Here is a 23,152-nt window from a genome sequence, read left to right as displayed (position 1 = left end):
AATATTTCAATTCACCTGTTAAGAGACATGCAGCAAAGAGCTTATTTTAAAATCGGTACTGGTGCATAATAACGACACTTCTATATACTAATAAGAGACAAAACCCGCCAGACGGGTTATTTTCAAGAGACCGCTATTGAGAAATGATATGCAAAGCTTAGTTCTCATGGTGTTTACGATCTTTAAACTGTTGTTTTTTTGGGTTTGGGGGGGGCAGGTACCTAGGTTAAGTTAGCTTACGTATTTAATATATGCTATGCTTACCCCTCCCCCCTTCCCTAATGTGCAAATATATAGCCCAGATTTATTTCTAAACTATTATATATACAACCTATTTTATATTATTTAATATGTTATTTTATTGTATTATTATAAATATGTTTATATATAAATATATTATATTATTTCATTAGCCAAAGTTGGCTTCTTTAGAAGTCTCGTTATACTGCACCAGTACCTTAAAATTTTATAAGATGGATTGCACTAAGAAAATAATTTCAGCCGTAAAATGTAAGCCAAAGTCAATTTTTTATGATAAAAAAAGAACAGCCCGCCATTTGTTTATAAAACCAGCAAGAAAATTTTAAACTTGCAAAAGTTTTGCTCGATTCAGCTCTTGTTTTCTGCGTTTTAACGGATGTCTGGGACCCATTCAGTATAGCCAGTTTCGCATTGCTGTTGTATCCATGATGCTCTTGCCACATTACAGTCACACATGTTGATAAAATCAAAATTACGCACGACTACAGCGCCAATTACGTTTGCCGTTCATAATTTCTCGAGTTCAATTTTCAAACGTAAATTTCTTGATTGACAAATCAAAGTCAAGGTTTAAGGCATAATTTTTAAAACTAGAAAAGATGGAAACTTAGAACAACGGTTTTTCTACCTGGGAGAGGAATCTGACAAAAGTTAAGAAGACTTAATACTAGTAGAGAACAGTCTGACAGAGATTACTGTTGGTGCAAACTCTTTAAACTAATTTCTTGCAATTTTAATTTTTTGCTTTTTAAATACAAGTGTGACGCTAAAATCAAGAAAATGACTTGCCATTCATGATATTTGGCTTTCTTTATCGATAGTAGACAGTAGAGAGTAGAGAGTGACAGTAGAGAGCTATCTCATACTCGTGACAGGGCACCATATATGGGCATAGAGTCCCTAGGGAGATGGTTTTTGTCAGTGAGAATGGAAAAACAGTATTTTTCTGACTTGAAAAAACAGGTGGTTTTTGTCAGTGAGAATTTGAAAAACAGAAACTTTCTCACTTTAATGGATGTCAACAGTAATTTATGTCTGTTTTATGGTTTTTGTCAGTGAGAATGGAAAAACAGGAACTTTCTCAGTTTAATGGATGTCAACAGCAATTTATGTCTGTTTTATGGTTTTTGTCAGTGAGAATGAAAAAACAGGAACTTTCTCACTGTAATGGATGTCAACATCAATTTATGTCTGTTTATGGTTTTTGTCAGTGAGAATTGGAAAAACAGGAACTCTCTCACTTTGATGGATGTCAACAGCAATTTATGTCTGTTTTATGGTTTTTGTCAGTGAGAATGGAAAAACAGGAACTTTCTCATTTTAATGGATGTCAACAGCAATTTATGTATGTTTTATGGTTCTTGTCAGTGAGATTGGAAAACAGGAACTTTCTCACTTTGATGGATTATTGAGTCTAGCGGGTGACACATGAGACATGACAAAGGACACGTGACACATGACACATGACACGTTACACGTTACACGTGACACATGACACAAAACATGAGACATTACACATGACAAATGACACGAAACATGACACATGACGAATGACACATGACACATGACATAAGAATGACGTAATAAACTAGGACAAATGGATTTTCTGAGAAATTGATTACATAATCAGTAGAACCCTATCAGAAGGTCATGACGGGAATCCATTTATGGGCACAGAATGACGTAATCAACTAGGACAAATGGATTTCTGAGAAATTGATTACATAATCGATAGAACCCTATCAGAAGGTCATGACGGGAATCCATTTATGAGCATACAATGACGTAATCAACTAGGACAAGCAAGTTCCTTTCATAATGTCATTCCTAAACCCATTTTCCACATTAAACACAGGTAACTTGAAGTACCAATCCTTTCACCCACAGCTATACTTTACAGCTTTTTGGATACCTCAACACCTAGAAATATTTTTCAAAAGTCATTTCAGAGCAAGTTCCTTTCTTAATGTTCATTCTAAACCCATTTTCCAACTTGAAGCATCCATTCTTTTCACCCACAACTATACTTTACAGCTTTTTGGATAAATCAACACCAAGAAATATTTTTCAAAGACCATTTCAGAGCAAGTTCCTTTCTTAATGTCCCTCCTAAACCCATTTTACAAGTTGAAGTACCCATCCTTTTCACCCACAACTTAGTTATAGGTAAGAGTTTGAAGTTTTACCATAGAGATTTAGCTTAGAGTTTTAGTTTGGTTTAGTTTTAGTTAAAAGTATAGAGTTTTTTAGCTTAGAGTCTTAGCTTAGAGTTTTATTCAGAGTTCTAGTTTAGTTTAGTTTTAGTTAAGAGTTTTGTGTTTTACCTTAAAGTCTTAGATTAGAGTTTTAGTTAGGGTTGAAGTTTCGTTTAGTTTAGTTATAGTTAAGAGTTTATATTTTTAGCTTAGAGTCTTAGCTTAGAGTTTTAGTTAGAGTTATTGTTTAGTTTAGTTTTAGTTAAGAGTTTTGTGTTTTACCTTAAAGTCTTAGATTAGAGTTTTAGTTAGGGTTGAAGTTTCGTTTAGTTTAGTTATAGTTAAGAGTTTATAGTTTTAGTTTAGAGTCTTAGCTTAGATTTTTAGTCAGAGTTATTGTTTAGTTTAATTTTATTAAATGTTACATAGCTTGAAATTAGTGTACTAGATCAGAGTTTTAGTTAGAGTGGTATCTCAGTTTATTTGAATTTCATTATTTAGATTTTTACATTTGATTAAGAGACTCTATTTTCACCTGTAGTTCCTGTTTTACTCTGTTTTATCTAAGACTTTATGGCTTTATCTTAGTCTTAACAAGGAGTTTTTTTGCTATTGTTATAGTCTATTTTAATCTTAGTTTAGAGTTTGATGTTTTACTTTAGAGTCTTAGCTTAGAGTTTTAGTTAGAGTTCTAGTTTAGTATAGTTTTGGTTAAGAGTTTAGAATTTTAGCTCAGAGTTTTTGTTAGAGTTCTACTTTATTTTAGTTTTAGTTAAGAGTTTAGAGTTTTTAGCTTAGAGTCTTAGCTTAGAGTTTATGTTGAAGTTCTAGTTTAGTTTAGTTTTAGTTAATAGTTTAGAGTTTTAGCATAGAGTTTTTGTTAGAGTTGAAGTTTAGTTTAGTAATAGTTAAGAGTTTAGAGTTTTTAGCTTAGAGTCTTAGCTTAGAGTTTTTTTGTTAGAGTTCTAGTTTAGTCTAATTTTAGTTAAGAGTTTGATGTTTTACCTTTGAGTTTCAGTTAAAGTTCTAGTTTAGTTTAGTTTTAGTTAAGAGTTTGGTGTCTTACCTTAGAGTCTTAGCTTAGAGTTTTAGTTAGAGTTCTAGTTTAGTATAGTTTAGTTAAGAGTTTAGAGTCTTAGCTCAGAGTTTTTGTTAGAGTTCTACTTTATTTTAGTTTTAGTTAAGAGTTTGGTGTTTTACCTTAGAGTCTTAGCTTAGAGTTTTTAGTTAGAGTTCTAATTTAGTTTAGTTTTAGTTAAGAGTTTAGAATTTTAGCTTAGAGTCTTAGCTTAGAGTTTTTGTTAGAGTTCTGGTTTATTTTAGTTTTAGTTAAGAGTTTATAGTTTTTATCTTAGAGTCTTATATTAGAGTTTTGTTGTCGTTCTAGTTTAGTTTATTTTTAGTTAAGATTTTAGAGTTTTATATTATAGTATTAGCTTAGAGTTTTTGTTAGACTTTTAATTTAGTTTAGTAATAGTTAAGAGTTTAGAGTTTTAGCATAGAGTCTTAGCTTAGAGTTTTTGTTAGAGTTCTATTTTAGTTTACATATAGTTAAGAGTTTGGAGTTTTACCTAAGAGACCTAGCTTAGAGTTTTAGTCTAGTTTAGTTTTAGTTAAGAGTTTAGAGTTTTTTTTAGCTTAGAGTCTTAGTTTAGAGTTTTTGCTAGAGTTCTAGTTTAGTTTAGTTTTCGTTAAGATATTTGTGTTTTTACTAATATTCTTAAATTATAGTTTTAGTTAGAGTTATAGTTTATTTTTAGATAAGAGTTTAGAATTTTAGCTTAGAGTCTTACCTTAGAGTTTTATTTTATAGTTATAGTTTATTTTATTTTTATTTAAGGGTTTAGAGTTTTTATCTGAGAGTCATAGCATAGAGTTTTTTTTGAAGTTCTAGTTTAGTTTTAGTTAAGAGATTAGATTTTTAGCTTAGAGTCTTAGCTCAGATTTTTTGTTATAGTAGAAGTATAGTTTATTAATAGTTAATAGTTTATAGTTTTATCTTGGAGTCTTAGATTAGAGTTTTTGATAGAGTTCTAGTTTAGTTTAAATGTAGTTAAGAGTTTGGAGTTTTACCTTAGAGACCTAGCTTAGAGTTTTAGTTTAGTTTAGTTTTAGTTAAGAGTTTAGAGTTTTTTTAGCTCAGAGTCTTAGTTTAGAGTTTTTGTTAGAGTTCTAGTTTAGTTTAATTTTAGTTAAGAGTTTGGTGTTTTACCTTAGAGTCTTAGCCTAGAGTTTTAGTTAGAGTTCTAGTTTAGTTTTAGTTAAGAGTTTAGAATTTTAACAAACGAAACTCAGAGAGGAGAGAAAGTAACAAAATGAAAAATAAAATCAAAAAGGGTGAAAAAACGAGGATTTTGTCAGCCAGCGAACCATGAAGATGACAAAACATAAGCAGATATTTCGGCAAGGACCTCCGCCAAGTCGTCCTCAGTGCTAACCAAAAAAAAAAAAAGAACGAAAATCTAACCTTTCGAAGTTTAATATAAAAAGACAGAACAGACACTGAATAAAAAACCAGGCAGGAATCAATGAAAAAAAATTTACCAAGATGATTGTGCAAGGATCTTTCGTCTTGCAATAATTTTAGCTGGTCTACAATTTCGGTTTTCATTAGATATGCAAATAGGTTCTTTTAAGTTTTTTCGGGTGAAAATATTGAATGAGTCCTTCAAGATTAAATTGTCGTAAATTTGGCTTAATGAAATATCTCCAGTATCTCTATTTATTGCTAAATTTTGGTTCATATATTTTTTTATCTCAATTACCTCCTTAAAAGTTTGTGGTACGCCATTAACAGTTGATATTAAGGTTGCCTCGTCAAACAGAACTAGATGGGTCGGATTTACGAAAATATGCGAAGCCAATGCCGAATCAAAGTTGTCATTGTTATTTTTCAATCTCAGGAACTTGTCTATTGAAATTTTGTGTTCATGCAAACGTTCCCTAGTTGTTGATGTGTCCTACCAATTTAAAATTTCCCACAAGAACACGAGACTCTGTAGACACCACTACACTGTATAGGGTCAGTTTTAGCCTTTCCGAGTAAAAAAAAATGTTCAACCTTTTGTTCAGTTTTGAAAGAAACAGAGATATTATATTTATTTAAAATTTTTCCAAGTTTATCGCCAAGTTTCGGGATGTATGGTAAAACGATGAAAGTTTTATTTCTCAATTGCCGGTGTAACTGAATCAAGGGGGACAAGCTCCCTATTTTGTTCTTTTATCTTTTTTAATCGCCTATCTATTATATAAAAAAATAAAAAAATATAAAAAATAAAAATATAATAAATAGACGATTAAAAAAGATAAAAGAAAAAAATAGGGAGCTTGTCCCCCTTGATTCAGTTACACCGGCAATTGAGAAAAAAACTTTCATCGTTTTACCATACATCCCGAAACTTGGCAATAAACTTGGAAAAATTTTAAAAAAACATAATCTCTCTAATTCTTTCAAAACCGAACAAAAGGTTAAACATTTTTTTAACTCAGGAAAGGATAAAACAGACCCTGTACTGGGTAGTGGTGTCTACAGAATCCCGTGTTCTTGTGGAAAATTTTACATTGGTAGGACCCATCAACAACTAGGTGAACTTTTGCATGAGCACAAAATTTCAATAGATAAGTCCCTGAGATTAAAAAATAACAATGACAACTTTGATTCGGCATTGGCTTCGCATATTTTCGTAAATCCGACCCATCTGGTTCTTTTTGACGAGGCAACCTTAATATCAACTGTAAATGGCGTACCACAAACTTTTAAGGAGGTAATTGAGATAAAAAAAATATATGAACCAAAATTTAGCAATAAATAGAGATACTGGAGATATTTCATTAAGCCCAATTTACGACAATTTAATCTTGAAGGACTCAATCAATATTTTCACCCGAAAAAACTTAAAAGAACCTATTTGCATATCTAATGAAAACCGAATTTGTAGACCAGCTAAAATTATTGCAAGACGAAAGATCCTTGCGCAATCATCTTGGTAAATTAATTTTCATTGATTCCTGCCTGATTTTTATTCAGTGTCTGTTCTGTCTTTGTACAGTAAACTTCGAAAGGTTAGATTTTCGTTTTTTTTTAGCACTGAAGACGACTTGGCAGAGGTCCTTGTCGAAATATTTGCTTATATTTTGTCATCTTTAGAATTTTAGCTTAGAGTCTTAGCTTAGAGTTTTATGTTAGAGTTCTAGTTTATTTTAGTTTTAGTTAAGAGCTTAGAGTTTTTAGCTGAGAGTCTTAGCTTAGAGTTTTTGTTGAAGTTCTAGTTTAGTTTTAGTTAATAGTTTAGAGTTTTAGCTTAGAGTCTTAGTTTAGAGTTTTTGTTAGAGATGAAGTTTAGTTTAGTAATAGTTAAGAGTTTGTAGTTTTAGCTTAGAGTCTTAGCTTAGAGTTTTTGTTAGAGTTCTAGTTTAGTTTAGATATAATTAAGAGTTTGGAGTTTTACCCTAGGGACTTAGCTTAGAGTCTTAGTTTAGTTTTAGTTAAGAGTTTAGAGTTTTTTAGCTTAGAGTCTTAGCTTAGAGTTTTTGTTAGAGTTCTAGTTTAGTCTAGTTTTAGTTAAGAGTTTAGTGTTTTACCTTAGAGTCATAGCTTAGAGTTTTAGTTAGAGTTCTAGTTTAGTAATATTTAAGAGTTTAGAATTTTAGCTTAGAAACTTTGTTAGAGTTTAGTTTAGTTATAGTTCAGAGTTTGGTGTTTTACCATAAAGCCTTAGCTTAGAGTTCTTCTTTAGTTTAGTTGTAGTTAAGATTTTAGAGTTTTAACATAGAGGCTTAGCATAGAGTTTTTTATAGAGTTCTAGTCTAGTTTTAGTTAAGAGTTTAGAGTTTTAGCCTAGAGTCTTATCTCAGAGTTTTTGTTATAGTTCTAGTTTAGTTTAGTTTTAGTTAAGAGTTTAGAGTTTTTAGCTTAGAGTCTTAGTTTAGAGTTTTTTTTGAAGTTCTAGTTTAGTTTAGAGTTTTAGCTTAGACTTAGAGTTTTAATTAGAGTTCTAGTTTAGTTTAGTTTTAGTTAAGAGTATAATGCAGGACTAGTCATTAGCTGTTTATTAATATTCGGTATTTTAATATGGATTGGTTAGGATCAAGGCCGTTTACAGGTCGGGTTGGGCGCCCCCCCCCCTTCCCCCAAAGCTTTTGTCAACAGGAAAAACGGTACAAAAAATGATATAAATATTTTTTTTTTGTAACACCTTCCCCTCCCCTCCCCAGAAAAATCTTTTTGTAAAGTAACCACCGAAGAAAAAACAGAACCACAGAGAGAGTCCTGGTTAAGACTTTTTTATTTACTACGTTTGGCCCTGCAGCTTCCTTTTGAATATTGGTATTGGTGATCAGCCTGATCAACTGAAATATATCAGTCTAATAACGGTTGTTAATACCTGGATGCTTGATTTGGACAAAAAAGTTTCCTGATTCGAAAATTGTTTCTAACACGCAATTATAACGAACTCTTGATAAGAAATAGATACCAAAAATAATTTATGCATACGAAATTCACCTAGGCTACTTGTAAATATAACTTAAATTTGTAACTGGTTAAGAGAGGGAGGGGATGGTAAGAGGCAGTCAAACTGGAAATTTCTCTATCAAATTTAATAAAAAAAATTCTAATGGCGCAAAAAATAGGGTACTTCCTTGTTAGCTATTAAATATTCAAGAATTGAAGTTAGGTTAATAATAATGAAATATACCAAAATGTGATAAAAATATAATACTTCAGTAACAAAATTATGGAAACTACAACAATGAATTATGGAAAATGGCCACCGAGACCGCATTATATTAAATATGGAACCTAAACTAACCCAACCAAACCTAATTTAACCTAGCCTAACCAAAATACCAACTAAATATTTAATCAAAATTTAGCTACAATGTAGTTTCTTACCGAGCCGAAGATGATTGCCTGGTAAAAAGACCACGACCACCAGTTATTGTCTCAGGTTCGTGATGTAAATTCTCGAGTGTGTACCAGCTAACAATGAAGTACGAAAAATAGTTTTGTTGCTGCAATGTTTATATCAGAAGAAATTGTTTAAACCATTCTTGTAATTTCTGTTCATCATAAGACTTTCGGAATTGACTTTGGCTAAATCTTGCATCGTATTAGGCAATGACAGCTCCTCATCATAGGCAACAGAATTGCACGTATACAAAATTAATGACACAATGTATTATTTTTTTTTTTCCAGGCAAAGGCACTTTCTATCCATGGAGTTGTCTTAGAAAAGCCGAAAAGTGCTATGTTAATTGAAAGTGGGAGTCGCCAGGGTCCTCTGTCATTGTCAAAAGTAATTGAAGGACCCATAGCCCCCCCCCCACCCCGCAGTCCCCAAAACACATTCAAGCAAAATTTTGAGATAGCCATTTTGTTCAGCGTAGTTGATTTCCAGATAGAAAATATGCTTTTGAGGAGGACACTCTCCCACAAGTTGTTTTGATGGATTACTCATTTCCAAAAATTATGTATATAAGTAGCGCGTATCAACTAGGCGGCACGTTTCAACAACTACCCTCAAGTTATTTTCTATGATACACACTTGTACTGACTTTGGTCAAATTGTCTGGGGACGTGTTGCAAGAACTTCACTTCTATGCCCGCTTTGGTTAATAGATTTAACAGTGACCTGTAAAAAAAACTAACTATAACAAATATGAACTTATACAAAAAGGTTACAAAAACAAACCAACGAGAATGAAAACAAAATTCTTAGGACAATTTTGAATGAATTTGTAGAAGAATTTGCTACTTTCTAGAAATTAAATTTATATTTTCTTTCTTTTTTCTAAAACTTTGATATTGATTTTGAATAATAGTCGAAGATAAATACCATATTTGATTAAAAAAATGCACAAGAACTGGCTTGAAGTTAACTAAAGGGAAACAAACATGACATAAATTCTTGTAGTGTTAAAGGACTTGGCCAAATAGACTTTTGTATTACATGCATTTCTTTAGCTTCTGTTTCATGAAAAAAAATCTTTTAAGACACAGAAATTAGCCAGAAATCTTATTGATAGTTGCAGCTATTACGGCTGGTCTAGTTTCTTTCACTCGGTTCTTCTTGCCGTTCTAATTAATATTCTTGAAAACTACAAAGTATATCGTCCTTCTAACTTAGGTCACATCCTTTACTGCCAATAGTTTGTATCTTTCTGAAGATTTGAATATCAATGACACATAAAAATTACTTAAGAAATTATACTCCAAAGCTACTTAACTAATGACATTTTGAGGGGAAACAACTTTCAGGAAACATACTCTTTTTTTATAGTTCATCAGACAATCCCGTATACTTGACTTCTATGCCAGATACACCACAGCCTTCATTGTTTTGAATTCTATAATCTATATTGTAAGATCAGTACATAGAGTAAACATTTCTTTTTTAGTTCTTTAATCACCCTTTTCCGTTGTTGAATTGGAAGAATTCTGGATATCAGTCTGAAAGTGATGTAGAATATCACCTTAGATATTGTAAATTTTTTTTTTTTTTATTTATTTATTAGATCTTCTTTCATTTCCGCTTTTATATGAGTCTCCTGCATAAAAGAGAATTGAGATAAGAATCTTTTTTGTAAAAATAGGGGCCAAAAAAGTGAAAACATAACATCTTAACCCCAAAAGCGCATGTTGTCTGTTAAAAAATGCTTCACTACTTTGGATTTCGGAATCTGGTACCGAAATCAGTCAATAAAGATTGAATTTTAGCTCTAGCTTTCTGAAAGGCAAATGCGCCCCATGTGGTAAAATTGTCTCTGAATTCCTCTTTTTTACGGTCTTGCCTGTACTGCCTAATTTCAATAAAATTTCTAAACCGGAATTGCAGTTCTTATCATTTGTTTGCAATAGCTGAACTGGCATCTAATAATTTTCTACAATGAGGATTTGGAACCTCAGATAAATTTTTCTTTTGTATAGAAAAAAAAAAATTCACATTATCAGTCGATGAAATGGGAGAGGGCTACCTACCACCTGAGGTGTGGTGTTGTGTTCCTTCTGGCATCAGAAGACATGGGCAACAGAAGGTAAAACTAAGCAAATGCCTTGAAAAGCATGCTGCGCTTTTGAAATCATCGCTCGAAGAACTTTGGTCAAAAGCCCAAGAGAAGTCGTCATGGAGAGGCACCGTTGTCGATGCACCAGCCGGTGTGGGAAGACCCTAGTCTAAGTAAGTAAGTAATTCCTATTTTATCCAATTTGCTTGAGAGCATCTCGGCTTTTTAATAGAAAGATACAGGTCTATTACCAAACAGATAACGTTTTTTGCAATTTTGCAAACTTGTTTTTCCCCAGATACTTATACAGATCTACCTCTCCCCCCCCCCTAACTAACACAAGACTAAGGGTAGTACTTAGTTTTAGCCTTTAGATAGTAGTCCAATCAGTGGACGCAAGAGACAGGATGCCTACCTCTCCCCGAAAAAATAAACCTACACTGGGTTAAATCAAAGTCAGGACAAGCGTTCCACCTAAGACCCCCTCCACATATTCTACATTCCTTTATTTCTTATCCTTTTTTTTTACAACTGTTATTTGATAGGTATTTGTAGTTGAAAAAACATTGAAAGTGTTTTCAGGTTAGTTGGAAAAATTAAATATTGAATTGTACTTACTCTCCCCACACCAATACCTTCCAATACAATTAACAGTTTGAGATTATCGTTTGTTAAGAATAGTTGACGAATTAACCAATCAAGTCTTTGGGGATTAAATCCCCACCCCCTCCCATCCCGCAGGGCCAGGATCATCCGGTCTACTTCCTTGGACCCCACAACGGTTAGAGACTGTGTTAGCGGTTTTACATCTGATTGGGCTGATGTGAATAATTAACAAAGGTTATAGCGCAATATTTATAGAGTCATAATAAACAGACTTAAACTAACCAGGTCACAACGACCCTTTTCCCCCACATTTCTCTGATATGAATTTTGAGATATCCATTTTGTTCAAAAATTTTTCAAATATAATAAGAGAAGATCTTAAGGGTTCTCACAACCCCCAGGACTCTGGGGACATTGACAGTAACTTATGCTTAGGAGACATAGAAGCTACAATAGCGGGGTTATTTAGGAAGTGCTTGCAAGCTACTCAAGAAATATACATCAATTTATTGAAAAACTTATCTTATCAATGATCATTCTATTGTCAAAATTGTCAAAAAGGCGCCTAGCCGATCCTCCTTGTCCATCATTTTCCAAAACACATCGAATCAGAATTTTTATACATCCATTAGCTTAATATTTGTTGTAATTATATAAAATTATTAGACACGAGTATAGGACAAAGAAATTTACGCTGATCATAACTCTGTATGTAAGTGTGTATCTTAATTTGTGTTACTAAATAAATATTCAAGTAGTTTATTATGACTGATAAGGATCGTGTTAATAAGTCTAAGGTTGTCCGTAGACTTCGCGTTCCCTTACAAGAGACTACAAAGGAGGTTATAGATTAAAATATAGGAAGATACGCACAGGTGTTTTTTTATAACAAATGAGATAAACATCTATGTGATTTTGAAACTCTAAAATCTTTCATTGCCATGAACAAGAAAATAAAAGATTGTCGAAATTTCACACGAAACCGAATCTAAATTAAATCAGACCAAAACAGAAAAAAAAAACTAACAAAGAAAAAAACAGTGTTTAACTAAGCCCTTGTAATTAAACGAAATAAAAAATAATTTTTATCACTCCATATGTTGTGTTTTTCTGAGCTATAATTCATAAAACTGACCCATTTCAATTTTAAAGGTACAATCCCAAATTCAGGTTGGATCAAAACCCATTCGACTTATAAAAAAAAGACCATACCTGCCAGGGGATTATACAAAATATTTTACTTCAAACCTCCTCTTGTCGAGAAGATTTTTTGGACTTAAAATGCAGCATTTAAAGTATCTCCTTCTCTCCCTAGCTCTAAAACAATCAGAGAACCCAATTACCGAAGTTAAAGTACCTTTTTTTAATTTCAAGCTTTGCAATTTGTCCACTGCTTACAGATAGTGTTTGTTATTGGGAAAAACAAAACATGTTTTGAGTGGGAGTTTTCAGAAATGGTGGGAGTTTCTGGAGGATTTTCCATGAGAAGAACATTTTGGAACAGAGGGAGGGGGGAAGGCTTAAACATTAATTCCTCTTCTCTACTTTACTTAGCACTTCTCAACTAAAACAAAAATAACAAAACTCAAATAAAATATTTAAATTTGGAAAACCATATTTTCTGTGAGGGGTTTTTTCTCCCAGGAGGGTTTTTCCATGCAAGAGCGGGGGTAAACACCTTGACACGTTTACAATGTCAGGTCGAAGGGAACCCCACTTAAAAGACATAAAAAAGAGAAATACCCCTGCCTGCCATAAATAGTGATATCGGTGCTTATATTCTTTTGTAACAGCAAAACTAAGCTTGTCTGTTATTCACCTTGACTGTCATTCATATCAGAACTTGTGTTTTAGACACTGTAAGGATGGAGGTTGCCTTACACAAGATTTCAGTTATACGAGGGTTCAGTTGCACGGGGGTTCAGTCACACGGCGGTTTAGTTAAATGGGATTTAGTTCAACGGGGTTGAGTTGCACGGGAGGTTGAGTTACACAGGAGTTCGGTCATACAACTGACCAGGTGCAACGGGGGCTCTGTCAAACGGCGGTTTAGTTAAATGGGAATTAGCTACAAAGGGTGGAGGTACACAATGGCTCCGTTAAATGGGATTAAGTTGTAGGAGGGTTCAGTTACACAGGGATTCAGTTACATGAGTATTAAATTACGCCGTGGTCAGCAGCATAGGGACCCAGTTTCAAGTGTTTTTAGTTACACGAGGATTCAGTTACACGGGGTTCAGCTGCACGGGGGCCCAGTGACAAGAGGGTTCATTTGTACGGTGGTTCAGTTACAGTAGTTCAGTTGATTGGGGTTCAGGTACACGGTGGTTCAGTTGCAATTGAAACCAAAACTATGAACTGCTTCCGCTGTGTTAACATATAATTGGTGTTTTCACTCTTGGTATTTGCCAGTCGAAATTTCCCGTGTGTAACTTGAATATTTACAGACCGTGCATGTCCCTGGACTTTCCTAAGTGATATTAATGACCTTGGTTCTTGATAATTGGATTATAGGATTTTAATAATATTTCTGTAAAGTGAAAGAAATGAGATGAGATTTTATTTACAAAAAGATAATTTCTTCAAAAAAGTAAACCCATTAAAACGAAATATTTGAAACATATTTCCTGCAAAAATAAATACAATTCCATAGAACCCCCCCCCCCCGAGGCGGATGTCTATCTCCCACACACCAATTAAGGGAACCCAATCCCGATACTTACTTAAAGCTAAAAGTACAAGTGAAGCCCCTGGCAAAAAAAGAAAAAAATTATGCAATTAGATCATCCCTTGAAGAACCCAAACCCAAGATAGTATCACTTCATGATAATTCCCAATTAATTGAATCGCTTCCTAGCTATTTAGATCTTCACTATTCTGACTATGTTTCCATAAAGAATACTCCTGGTTAACTCTGGTCGAGAGAGTAGTCAATGGATATTAGAAAAGCTATAGTTTTATTAACTTAATCTAATTTTTGTAGGAGTTTTCCAAAAAGATGGTATGTTAAATATTTATTTTAACTCTCACAAGGCCACAGATTCAGTTCTTTGAAGGTCCAAGGAATTAATCGTTGAGGATTCCAAAATCGTGTCCACTTCTAAAGAAGTAGATAAGTCCTATAAAATACGTGGTTTATGGTGTTGACACCGGTATACCAATAGAGGAATTTACAACTGAACTAATTGATTCTTCAGGTCATCCGGTCCAACCAACAACAGCCACAAGACTCAGCTTGAAAAATGATGGCAATCTTATACCCAGTCGCTCAGTGCTCATTATATTTAAAAACGAGTGGGCTAGAGAATCTTTTCGTGTTTGTATTGTCCTTAGCCATAAGTCCTATAAACCAAAGCCCATACTAAGCTTAGATATAAAACGCTCCTTAATAAAAATAGCAGAATATATAGAAATAGGATAATTTAATACTGGTAATTTATTCTAATAGGCTGCGTTAATGTTCACAGACATAAACTTTAGCAATAAATTTTTCTTAAACTCCTTATCTAACTCATGCCACTATACACATCAATCGAGCTGATTAATTGGTGGGGATTCTTTCGTACTATCTACGAATTATAAGTTCGTCCAACCTGCACTGTTTTAAATGGAAAAATAATTATGTAATTCATCTTAAGGTAAATGCATTCTGGGTTTTAGCCAGAATCAGTTCTTTAAATTGCACTTATTTTCCGGGTAGAATATCAATGTTGCAGTGTTTCTAGACTGACGTAATATTCTATTTCAATTCTGATATGTTTTCCTCTTCTATGGGTTGTATTCTGAGTAAAGTTCGGGCTGCCTTCCATCTTTTGCGAAGATCAATTGAATTGTCAAAATATGACGAGAGACTTAGCCTGGATATTTATGTTACCAAAATCAACCATGCTCAGTCTGTTGTCGAAAATCATGCTGTCCAACCTCAGAAAACCCATCAGGGTATTATTTCAGGCTGTTCTTAAGCCCTAGTCTTGTTACTTCTTACCTCGAAGCAAAATTTTGGTTCAATCTCTGGAAGGATTGTGACCGTCCATTAACTGACGCTGTGAATCTTTTTTCTTTCTGTACTAAAAATAACTTGATCAGAGGAACTAGCTTCTCATTGCAGAAAATTATTAAATGACACTTCGGATAGTTAAAAAAAAAGATGAAATTTTAAATGTGGGCTTAAAAATTCAGATGAAATTAGGCAGTACATGCAAGAGTATAAAAACTTCCGTGAAATGCTTCATATATTAACGATGGGCTGCTAGTATAAGTTACAGCCCTTACACAAAGGGTTTGAGGGTTCAAGCCTAGAACCATATCCATTTGACATGTGGACCATTTTGAACAAAATTGTTAACACCAAATTTTGATCGGAAGCATTTCGAATATAAAGGCTGGGGGAGGGCCTGCTGACCGTCTGAGTAATATGGACTTTTAAAAATTGATATAGAAATTTCGATTTAAATAGAATGAGCCTTTTCCACAGTTTATATGATTATCCCATTCAATAAAAACCTTATATATGAACAATGGCCAGTTTGCCAAACTTACAGCCCCTTCGTTGGGGGTAGTGTGAGGTTTTATCAACACTCGAGCAATAATTATTTACTTTCTTCACATTTTTACTATTCTGGACATAATGGTCGTCTCAAACTTTTGACTGGTTGCACTTGGGGAATTGATAACTGGGAGGGGGCGGGTGGTGTCCAAAGATCAAGCTTGGGGGAAAAAAATACGCATCCGTCATCTTTTTTCTGGCAAAGAGCGCAAAATTCTGCATGTTTGTAGATAGGAGCTAAACTTAATAAGGAGTCAACTAGACTTTATAAGGCTTATATATCTGAAGCTAATATATAAATCTATTTCTTTTGTTATATTTATTGGTATGAAAATTTCATTTTTTAGAGTTACGGTTATTATTGAGCCTGATCGCTCCTTATTTACAGTTCACTGCTTCAAACCGTTTGATACAAAAAAAGTATTTTCTAAACACAAGTGATAAGTTATCCTCTTTTTCCTCCGCAACTGACAACCTGTCATTTAAATTCTACTCCTTCAGGTGTATCTAACAGAAATTTCCCAAGCTAAGTTGTTCCCCCAATTAAGGTTGACAAAATTTGGATTAATCACTAATTTTTTAAATGACCGCTAATTATAGATTATGTATTACCTCACCCCGCGCCTTTAGCGTTTTGTGAAATTTACTATACGTCTCCTTATTTGCGATGATATTTTTTTAATGTGAAATGACTTGATAAGCAATTGTACTTATTTAGTCCTATGTTTGATATTTTGCAAAATCCTCTTTCTGTTTCCCCACATGGTATAATAAATAAATAAAATTTTCATTCTTAATATGTGTTTTTGAAATTAAATATGTCTCTTTGTTATACAAGATCGCAATAACAATCTGTCATATATTTAGGTATCACCTTTTATTCCTAAATTTACACAGGATTTGTTTAACAACAGTCTTTGTGAAATAGGTTTGAACCAATACCCCTCTTTCTGACATCTTGAGTTCTTGTGCGCTCTACGCATTCTGTTTAACAAACCTGCGTTCTTTTTGAAATTGTTAACCCTCACCTCCAAAAAGTGCCAACCCCCAGTCACGCTAAGTCATCATTAAATGCCTATGTGCAAATGTGAGACATTATCATGGAAATCATAGGAAAAATTCGATGAGATTAAATACAACCCAGTTCGGCCTAACTACTCAGACCGCACCAATCTTAAAGCCTGCTTTTCTTTACTACTTTTGTTTCGATTAAGTATAAAACATTGAATTTTTCGATAAGCAATAAGTAGAGTTAAAGATTTGCAACGTATAAAAATTATAATGTCAATCTAATACTAGTAATGACTACCTAAAAAAGTATGTAACGTGAGTGAATTTTGAGTCATTGGCTAATGGGGCTACGCGTTGGAATCTGGATATTTGTAAGGTTCTAATCTAAAGTGACGAGGGAGGACGGACGACAAAATGTACTTTCGTTGAACGCATCCAGCCTGAAACCTCAGGTTTGCTTGGATGTTATAAATTCCATCTAGTTTTCATCCTCGTGTAAATGGGCTCTTAAGGGCTGGGCAAACGTAGCTGATTTCGGGAACCGATTTCAGTATCAGTGGGCAAAGGATAGTGTCAAGAAACATTTGTTGAAAGAAAAATTTATGGCGTGAGATTTTCAAAACAAAATATCATAGACACAAATATCCAACTGGAGTTTATTAATAGTTAAATGATTGATTTCAGCTTAGTTCTCAGCTCAGTAGCGGCATCTTTCACCATAGACGGCTCTGGGCGAATATTTTTTTATATCTCTATTTTTCTGTGATGATCATGCTATAAATTTAAAAACTCGGCACCCATCGGTAACAAAAATTAGAGAATTTTTCAAGCTCGAATCCACGCCGATTTCTTTTAAAATCGTCGCTGATTTGGATATCAGTTCCTCAACTCAGCTACGCGTGTTCAACCCTTTACTGTAAATAAGGACAAATAGAGATGGCTTAATATATCACAGTCGTTGTGACGTTATTATTCTTCGGTTGTTGGGCAAATATTACTAACAAAAATAAATTGGAAAATTTTGAATATGTGTAGAGGTAATTTCAATATGCGTAGAGGTATCTTACTTCGTTAGGTTATTGGAAAAATATTGCTAGAAATTGAGACGGTATAATTAATCTTAAAGATGAATTAATTTTTTTGTCAGCTGGTATAACAAAATGGCAAAAGGAATTTGAATGTTTAGCATGCCAATTATTTTTGAATAACCAAAAAAAAAAAAAAAAAAAAAAGAAGAGTTAATAAACAAAAAAATTAAAAATTAAAAATGTTGTTTATTTAAAGTATTACTTAAAAAAATACGGCACTGAGCTCGATAAAGCAATAGTAAGATAAAGCTCAATAGTTCTGCTGACGTCTGAGTCAGTAAGTTGAGAGCCTTAATATTGAAGTATACAAACAAATGGAATGCTGAATGGAATGAGACACATTTTATATCGGTATACTTTAATTGTTTGATTTAGTTCAAATTGTTGATTCAGTTTTTTTTTTGTCTTGGGTAGAATTAAAAGTTTCGTTGGTATTTGATTTTGTCCAAAAGCTTCCCATAAATAACTCTGTTAAAATACAGGTGCATGAAGATGTAATAACTTTATTGATAAAGCGATTCAAAGTTTCAAAATAGTTTCCGTAACAAGGATTTTCAATAACAGGTCTCAACCAGTCCAAACTAAGATTTTAGATGAACCTTGTCGTTGAATCATTTTTTTATACTCAATGGCCCCCGTGCTTCGAGAACTTACTTGGATAAGTTTCTCAAATCCATTTTGACTAAATATTTGGCTTTTATTGGGAAAACAGATGTTTTTTTAACTAACTATTGCAGGATCACCCAAATAAGACACTTTGCTTGGACACTTGCAATCAACAACTATATCGAGTGAGGTGGCATGTATATAAATCTTCGATAAAAAAACATATTAGAGAAAACCTCAGACCGAAAAGTCAGCCTGAACAACTCTTAAATTTCTTAATTGTCTTTACAGCCCATAAGTTCACAAACATACAATTTTCCAAAATGTCAATATATTTACTAAAAAGGGGTCTACAAAAAGTATGGGTGGAGCGATTCTTTTTTTTGTGAAGCGTATATTAAGAATTTTTAAGTAAATTTCAGTAATTCTAGGTAACAACTAATATTTTATCCAGTGGTTGTGTCCAGTGAAGTTCAGTAATTTCAAGCATCTTATGCCATTATATACATTGGTTTTGTTTAACTTACGTCTTCTATAACTAAAATCACGAAAATAACAGCAAATAGACTACAGGATGTTCAGGATAGTTCAGGATGGCAGGTGGGCTGGTGGCATCTGAAATAGAAACAAAGAAAATAAAAATTTATATAAATGCTATATAAATCCACCAAGTTCAAAGATGTAACAGAGATGTGAGACGAAGGCCTGAGAAATTCAATTAACATTAACATTCGGTTTCATGTTTGGGTGCCCACGGTAAAATTCAAGGCTTAAAAATATTGGCAGTACCTAGAGTTTCTTTTTTTAATAGTGGAAGCTCCAGCGCATTAATAACTTGATGATTTTCAGCTGGTAGTTGTACTTACCTGGATTTTTTGCCATAACCTGTTTTTTGTTTCTAGAACAATATAATGTTTTCATACTGTGTCTCTTCATAGATATTTGATTATTATGTACTTATTATTATTATGTATGTACATATACTCAGCTTAAAAATTAGTTTTTTAGTTTTTAAGGTTTTTAAATTGTGCCAATCCCTTGCCAAACAGCGAATAGTTGTTAATCATAATTAAAAGTTTCCATTTTTTGGGCCTTGCTGATGACATTAAATAACTTAATAACTTAAATAAGCTTAATGACGTAGCGAGTTGATGTTAACTTACAAAAAAAAAGATATTTCTAAAATTTTCCGACCTGTATCTTTTTTGAGTTGAACAATAAAGCTATCGCTATGGCACCGTTCATATTTTCTATTTTTATTTATTAACTTTATCGCGTCTGAACTAAACTTGAAAACTTTTAAAGTTTTTTTTTATGTCTGAAAAACAAATTGGGCTTATAAGAAATGAAATAAGGTGTTTTAATCACATCAAGCTTTGAAACAATATAATAATATGTAGAGTTCTTATGTATAAGTGTATTTTTTATTTCTTAATATTTATTTCGTGTACAATTATAAATGAACTTACCAGTAAGAATGTCTTTACTAAACAATTTAATATCTTTCAATACCATCTTGATATCATTTATCAAAACATACGGAAGTATTTTTTCAATTAACAAATTTTTCCTGTTTACACAATTTAATGCTTTTTCATACTAATTGTGTTCAAATATATTTGATTGTTGAAACTACTTCGATTTCTAATAACGATATGTACGACTAGGCTTCAAACTTTTTTTTAGGTTCTTTAATTGTTGTAATCCCTTGTTAAAATAAACAAATATTTTTTGCATTTATAAGTTTTTTGTTTTTTACGGAACTTAATGTCTTTTCATAATGATTTCTAATAAAATATATTGGATAATAATTCAAATTCGATTTCTAATAACAAGATCTAATAATTTTCAAAATTTTTTATCTATTTTTAAAGGTATCACATTGTTGTAATCCCTTGTTAAAATATATACAAATATATTTGCGATTACCATTTTTTTGCTCTTTAAGCAATTGAAGCAAGACCGATTTCTAACACCGATTTTCTACTAAGCTTTAAACCTAAGCTTTAATTCAAATTAGGGTAGAATAAAGATATAATTCTTCAAAAATATTGTAGCATTCTACACGGGCGTAATTTGCAATGGGGCAGGGGGGCAACTGCCCCAGTCAGACCTCAGTTTGTCCCCTACCAAGACCCCGCTTTGTCCGCCCAGCTAAAATTTAGTTTGTTTCAAAATATTTTAAAAACTAAAATAAATCTGCATAATTCAAGCCTCAACAAAAAGCACATCAGATTTTTAAAATTTATATTTATCTTTACAGCACTATAAAGTACCTTTATAGTACTAAATACTACCTTTATGATACCAAATAGCTTATTTTTTTTGTGTTTACTGTCATTTTCACGTGATTTGGGAAAATTGGCTTCAACTTTGCCCCCTTCCAAAAATTTTGATGAAATTACGCCACTGGCATTCTACCATAATCGCTTCACAGGTGTGAATTTATAATTCACACAGAACACATATATTTACACGTCTTAGTTGTATTTCTAATTCCAAAGTGTGTCTCTTGCGGATTGAGCATACCCATTTTTACACTTTTGATTATGATGTGACCCTAGAGTTACCCTGGTACCTATCAGCTTTATTAGTTTTGTCAAAAACTTTTGCAAAAAATTTGAACCTGATTTTCAAAAGTTCATTTTCAAAACAATCTAAGTTGGAGTGTCAGGATTAAATTCTAGTGAATGCTTCAAAACAATTCTTATAACAATAAAAAGTTAATTGAAAAAATTTGTGGAAGGCTTTTTGCGAAAAATAATGTCATTTTTACGTAACGCGCGATGCTCCAACCGAACTAGAGTCAGTGATAGTCTCGCCCTATCGTGTTCCAAGGAAAAATGTTGATAAGCCCCCCTCCCTTTTAACCTAAATTTTTCGGCCATATTTTAATAAAATTTTCCTTTAATATCAAACTTATTTTTAATTTCAATTTCTATCTTAGTTTAATTGTTACCATTATGTAATATTTCTTGTAATAAATTTTTGTTTTACTAATCAGTTGATAATTCATTTTTTAATTATTATTATCTTTCTTAAAATATTAATATTTAATTTTATTTTATTAATTTTTTAATAATTCACTTAATATTTTCATGTATTGACTACATACTTAACTTCACCAAAAACAATATTCCAAATAACCAATGGAAAAAAAATTTCAGACTAATTAATTATAATTCATACATATTAAATTTTGTAGACACGTGAACTTACCCATCTCCACATAAAACTGCCACTGATCATATATTCAAGTTCAACTATATATTATCCGAGTCACATTTGTCTACCGAGAGGCAAACTCGAGAAACTAGGCCTAGACAAGGGATAAAATAATATATCCTACTAGCATAAATGTAATGCTGTAACTATACAAGTTATATACAATTTAAGTGTACGAGTGATATTAAGGGTTGTTGTACATTAATCGATTAATTTTTTTCCGATTCCGTATTAATTTATTCTTTAATAGTAATATGGTCGTGTGGAGTTTTAAACATTAGATTTATTAAATTAAAAAAAGTTTTTTTTAAATGAAATTAATGTGTGAAAATTGTACTATTCTATTAAAAAACCAACCTAAAATAACGAAAACTTATCACTCATTAAATAGACGATAAACTGTTTTCAAGCATAACCCACATGTTAAGTTAATTTTGGAAACCTGCACCCAATTCTACAAATAATAATAAGTTTAGTTTTTTCTTATTAAGCACAAGTTTATTGTCATCAATCCATTTCGAAAAACGACTGCATGTATGGGAAATATTTATTTGAAGCTCATTTAAAGATTTACCGCACACACAAGCAGCTGTATCATCAGCAAACTGGGTATAGAGAAACTGAGGTTGTAGAAAAACATAGATCGTCAACATAAATAATAAAGAAAAGAGGGCCCAGAATTGGACTCTGAGGGACACCAACCGATGACGACAGTGGAAGGAAAGAAGAAGTAGAATCATTAATTACAGTACCTTGTGTTCTCTCAGAAATATAAGATTTTACTAAATCAAATGCTTTTGCTACGAACCCCCTAATTATTAAACTTATGAAATATCTTAAGCCGAACTGGCCAGCCATGACAAAAAACCAACAAAGTTAAAAATCTCTAAAAAAAAACAAACAAACGAGACTGTGGACAGTGGAGAGAAAAGAAAACAACAAAAACAAAACAACGCGGATATTTCGCCTGTATACAAACAAGGCGTCAGATAGGGATGTACCTGGGAGGGACCTTGGGGTCGACAAACCACCGAAATCCAAAATTTGTTTTGAATTCCTGGGCATTTCTTATTCAAATTACTATTTTTATCCGTCCCCACCCCTTGATTTTTTATTACTGGGCACCCCCGAAAAGTAACCTACTGGACATGTTTCTCCTATCAGCTTCAAAATCAAAACAACAAATTCAGAGGCCATTCCAGGCGAGTGAATCCCGGGATTCAATCGCCTAAAAACCAGAGGGTTCGAAAAAAACACTAAGTTACTATAATCCATCGACTGCAATTAATGCTGCTTGGAATACTTTGCCTGAGTCAGCTAAAAAGTCTTTTTTTCTCCCTCTTTGCATTCCCAAGAACCTTCAGGGGGGGGGGGGAAGGTTATGATGATATGTGTTATTTTTTGCGCACGACACGTCGGTCTGGTGACGTGCTGTTGTTGTTTTATGTTATTTTTTTTCTCCCTCTTTGCATTCCCGAGAACCTTGCGGGGGGTGGGGGAGGGGGAGGGTATGATGATACATTTGGTTTTATCGCTTAAATTTAGTTTTCAACTGTTCAGTAAACCTATTTATCTATCTGTCTATGCATCTATGTATCTATCTATTTATC

At 32.8% G+C, this 23,152-nt stretch overlaps 1 protein-coding gene across 1 annotated transcript in view; it reads right to left on the bottom strand.

The window, feature by feature from the left end:
- Nucleotides 1-18,861: 18,861 nt before the first annotated feature.
- LOC148939077 (neprilysin-4-like) overlaps nucleotides 18,862-23,152 on the bottom strand; it is a 32,992-nt gene continuing 28,701 nt past the window's right edge. Inside the window, exon 6 of the mRNA XM_089107367.1 lies at nucleotides 18,862-18,932. Coding sequence (XP_088963493.1) covers nucleotides 18,862-18,932 — 71 coding nt within the window. The remainder of the gene's footprint in view (nucleotides 18,933-23,152) is intronic.

Source organism: Artemia sp. Qi Xiang Cuo, unplaced genomic scaffold, assembly GCF_049724085.1.
Source record: "Artemia sp. Qi Xiang Cuo unplaced genomic scaffold, ASM4972408v1 HiC_scaffold_22, whole genome shotgun sequence".
Lineage (NCBI taxonomy): Eukaryota > Metazoa > Arthropoda > Branchiopoda > Anostraca > Artemiidae > Artemia > Artemia sp. Qi Xiang Cuo.
Note: the sequence above shows the minus strand (reverse complement) of the source record. Positions and strands in the feature narration are given on the sequence as shown.